Source organism: Alligator sinensis, unplaced genomic scaffold (genome assembly GCF_000455745.1).
Source record: "Alligator sinensis unplaced genomic scaffold, ASM45574v1 scaffold1338_1, whole genome shotgun sequence".
Lineage (NCBI taxonomy): Eukaryota > Metazoa > Chordata > Crocodylia > Alligatoridae > Alligator > Alligator sinensis.
Window position 1 is genome coordinate 368,362 of NW_005842713.1, and position 4,649 is coordinate 373,010.

A 4,649-nucleotide genomic window follows, 5' to 3' on the forward strand; every position below is an offset into this window, starting at 1 on the left:
GCAGGAATGGGGGGTTATCTGCCCTGGAAACTTGAAATTTCCTGGCTGCTTCCATGTGACGTCTCTACCCTGCTGCTCTCTCACGCTAGTTACGCTATTGCTAGTCTCTGTATACTGTCTAAAGCACTTGGAATCCATATATGAGACAGAAAACGATGGAAAGAGAAACAAAGGTGCTAAGTGAAGTGACCTGTATAGGCTCATACAACAGGTCATTGGTAGAACAGAGAATGCAACTTGGGTCTTCTGATTGACAAGCCAGGGCACTGTTAGACCACTCTGCTTCTCTGCAGTGTGCATGCACTTCTTTTCAGTAATGCTGAAGACAGTGATTCTCAACCACATTCAGGGTGCCACAAAAAGTATGAAGAGATAAGAGGGGGTATGAAGAGATGAGCAGGAAAGAACAAGCTCTGACCCCAGGTGTGGCTTGCTGCTTGTTGGCCCCCACTGGCTGGCCCTTCTGCAAGGAGGTAAACACTAATCAGGTCTCAAAATGGGGTGCCATTCAGTTCAGAAAAGTTATGGAGGGATGCATGGAGCAAAGAGCACCCTGAATCTAAAAAGTTTGAAAAACACTGGTTAATGGGCTCAAATCAGGACTTGTGCAAGCACTTAAGGATATGTTTTCACTGTAGCATTAGCCGGGGTTGATCAAATGTGGATACAGTGTTCCCACTGAGCCAGAATGGTGTAACATGGGGATGGGCAAAATGGCAGATCCGCCAGCAGCTGGACTCCATTTCCCAGCAGCCCCTACTTGCCTGGCTGGGGCTGGTTTCCATGGAGACCCCAGCAGCAGCTGCGCTGTGATAGTGCAGGGCCAGCGTTTCAATGTCAGATCATGCAACAGGGCACAGAGCTGCTCTGTAGCCAGGCTGGGATCTTGCAGTGGTGACAGCGTGGTCTGGAGCTGGGGTAGAGCTGTGATCTGCAGCCTGCATGCTCTCGGCAGGGATGTTCAGGCAGCGGATCATGACTCTGCCCTGGCTCCTTGCAGTGGTGACAGTATGGTCTGAAGCTGGGGCAGAGCCTCAATCTGTTGCCTGCACATTCCTGGCTGGAGCATGCAGGCTGCAGATCGCAGCTCTGCCCCAGGTCTGGACCGCGCTGTCACCTCCGCAAGATCCCAGCACAGGCAGCACTAAGGGGAGGTTTGGGGGGGGGGCTGTAACCACCCCCGAGTTCTCTGTAGCTGCGCCACCATCACTGCTGCTTGCCCCGCGCAGGCAGTGGAAGCTGAGCCTGCTCCATTCTGCCTGCAGCAAAGGCCCCCTCTTCAGCACCCCCACTGGGAAGAGGCTGGCACTGCTGCTGCCTGTGAATGCAGGTGCTGCTAAGGTCTCCAGGGAAACCAGCCCCAGCCATGCGGGGAGAGGCTTCTGGGAAATGGAGTCCATTGCCAGCCAGATCTGGCCCATGGACTTGACTTTGTCTGCTCCTGGTGTAACAGCATCCATGGTAGAGAGACTAGTCAATAAGCCTGCATCCACTGTAGTGCTCTACTCGCCTATGCCTTGAGAGATTTTACTATTTATTTATTTATTTTGGTGGGAGTTCCTCTGGATTCCAGTGCGCACAACTTTTTGTAGTCTATTTTTGTGTGCTTGTACGTGCTTCTTTTTGTTTTCTATAACAGAGCAGTGACGTAAAAATACTTTCTGCAAATAGCGTCCAAGTGGAACTCATCTGTGGATGTGGCCAGCAGCTGCCAGGTCCAGATGTGGGGTTTTGTTTAGGGAAGGGAATGTGTGTTACAGCTGCCAGTAGGTTCATGCTTCTGCTTCCCTGCTGGTGGCAGCCCTGGCCCAGAGAGAGAGAGAGAGGGCACACTTGTGTGCCCAGCATGCCAGGAGCAGCCCTGGCTGTCTGGCACCACACAGCTGCTGGAGACAGAGCTGCCACCCACCTGCGGACAGATATTCACTTGGGGGTGTGCCCACCTGTGGGCTAGATCTGGCCCATGGGCCATATTTTGTTCACGCCTGAGTTAACGGCTGAACCCAGCTTAGAACTTTGTGTAATTATCCAATTAAGACAAGCATTTGTTACAAATTGGGAGTCAATTTACACTTGCAGGAAGTTTTAGATATGTTTACGCTGTTGGGGGTTTTTTCATAAGATACAAGGGATTCTAATTCAGTTTACAATTTCTGTAATTGCTCTGGGTTGTGCACAAATGCATTTGTATTGAGAAACACACATCCATTGTCTTGGGGTAAAGTGACCCTTCAGAGCATTGCAAGGCAACCAAGTACTAGATAAGACTAAAGCAACATAAAAATGGTTTATAGGGACACAAGGGTGTGTTGTTTACACTGGTGTGAAAACTAAGTGATATACCATTAGGCTATATTGAAAAGGAAGGTTAAAAAACAACACTGAAAGTATGATAAGTTATGTTATTTGTTAGAAAAAAACACACTCAAGACCCTAGTAAGTATTATTTAAGTTTTCACAAAGAATAGAAGTGTGATTTTTTTTTTTATTTATTTTTTAATAGGAAAATCAAACTGCAAATTATTTAAAGATATATTTGTTCTTTCAACATTTGCAAGATTTGGTGTAACGATGTTTTCAGAAAGCTCTCTCTGATATAGGTACTTGATAGTGAGGTGTGCAAAATCTTAGGCATATCTCAGAGACATTCGTTAGCTGAGTTTTAGTATTGAAATAGGTTCTTATGTAGAAAAACTTTTATTTATTTATTTATTTTATTGCAATTCCCTTTTTCCAAACAGACTGGTTTGGTAGAGGTCCAAACTAGCTGTTTAGAATTCTTTTTCATTGTAACTAGAGTTATTTAACATTCTGTCTGCATACTTCAAGCTGATAAAATGTATTCTGATTCAGAATTGCCGGTGCATAACTATATGTATATTTTTTTTTCTTCTTTTTAAGGTGCTTTTACTTAGTGAAGTATTCTGATTGGCCCTTTCACAGTTTGGTTGAATTTAGTGGACAATCACTCCAGCCATGTCGTACAGCACAGGTTTTGGGGATCCGGCTCAGTTAGCCCAACGTATAACTTCTAACATCCAGAAGATCACACAATGCTGTAAGTTGCATTATTGCATGTTCATATATATTCAAATAATTTAATATACTTATATGCCTGTGGCTAGGCAAGAAGACTGTTCAGTTTGATTTTTTTTCTCAAACTTTAGGAAATTGGGACTTGCATTTGTTTTAGTTCCTGTTAGAGACTAAGAGATGATCCCAAATTTGATATTATATTAATTTAGTAAATGAAAGAAATTCAGTGTTAAGATGTTCATATGCATCTTTGTTCTTTTGAAGTATTTTCCTGTGCAATATTAAAAAGCTTTTACTGTTTTCAAACTTTGTATTGAACTCTGACAGACAGCGTAAGTTCCTTTCAAAAGAAACAAATTTGAATAGCAAAAGAAGAAAAAACTTTTGAGAAGCCATCTTCTTTGGAGAAATTGACTGCATCTTATGAAAGTCACGTGATATAGGGCAGGGACATCATAGGGATGTGGGGCTGCAGGCAGGCTACCAGAATTTGGGGGTGGGGCCAGGAGGTGTGGCCTGTTGCAGAACCTGGGGCCTTTGGGCTCTGGTGGACATGGTAGTTGGCAGCAGGAGAGTAAGCAAGGGCTGGTACAGATCCAATTGTCCTGCAGCTTCTTGACTTGACACTATTGCCTGTGTGCTCAAGCAGCTGCTTGGCCCATGCGCTTGCCCTACTTTCTCCCCCAACACTGCATGTCCTGGGCTGGAGCCACCGTGTGTTGAAGGCTGGAGCTAGCCCACAAGGAGCCCTGTGGTCTGGATTTGGCCTGAAGCATGAAGTGAGTTTGAAGCTCCTGGCATAGGATAGGAATGTATGAGAAGCCTTTCAGAGGCACAAGTGGGAAGTGAGTGTCTACCTGACACTGAAAGTTGGATTCCTAACTGGCCCTTGTCTTGGAGAAAAATCACTCTTCTAAACAGCAAAGTTTGTAAATGTACTTGGTGAGAGAGGAATGAGTCAGGTCCTTATTTTAAAAACCAACAATTTAAAATGCTGCTGTGGACAAAGGCAATCCTTCTGAAATGTGAGCGTGGGAGTAAATGATATGTATTTACCATATTTACTCAAATAGAAGATGACTCTGATAATAACACCAACACAAATAATTAGATTCTATGTGTCGGGGCCGAGGGGCTGTGGCCAGCAGCCCGGGCACGTGGGCCGGGGAAGTCGGCACGGTGAACTAGAATTAGGCACTGACGCGTGGAGGTTGATTAAAGATTATTTTACTTACACCGTAGATGGTCGCGGTGCAGGCAGGAAAACTTGCTTGAGTTGCAGTTACAGACAAACACACGTGGAGTTTGCTAGGCTCCACCGAAGACACACACACACGGAGTTTGCTAGGCTCCGTAAAACGAACCGGGCAGAGCTCTGGATACCAAAATGAGAGTCCGAAAGGTGACTCTCGACGAGCGCACAGGGTAGGGGTACGTCGAGGGATCGGTCGGTGACGGGGAGAGACTCTTGATGGGCGATCAAACCATCGGTCGGCTCCGAGACACGTGCAGAGTTTGCTAGGCTCTACCACGTGGCCCAGAGTTCTCCACGAGATGGATGCGGAGTCCTCCTAAATGAGGTCCTCCCCGGAGATCTCCGACTTGGGCGGAAA

General features: G+C 46.0%; 1 protein-coding gene across 2 annotated transcripts in view; it reads left to right on the forward strand.

The window, feature by feature from the left end:
* The window catches only part of STX7 (syntaxin 7), an 83,761-nt gene that overhangs the window by 10,302 nt on the left and 68,810 nt on the right, over positions 1 to 4,649 (forward strand). For both annotated transcript variants that reach the window (XM_025216214.1, XM_025216213.1), the window contains exon 2: positions 2,902 to 3,058. In XM_025216214.1, the coding sequence (XP_025071999.1) occupies positions 2,977 to 3,058 (82 nt within the window). In that variant the 5' untranslated portion in view covers positions 2,902 to 2,976. The remainder of the gene's footprint in view (positions 1 to 2,901; positions 3,059 to 4,649) is intronic.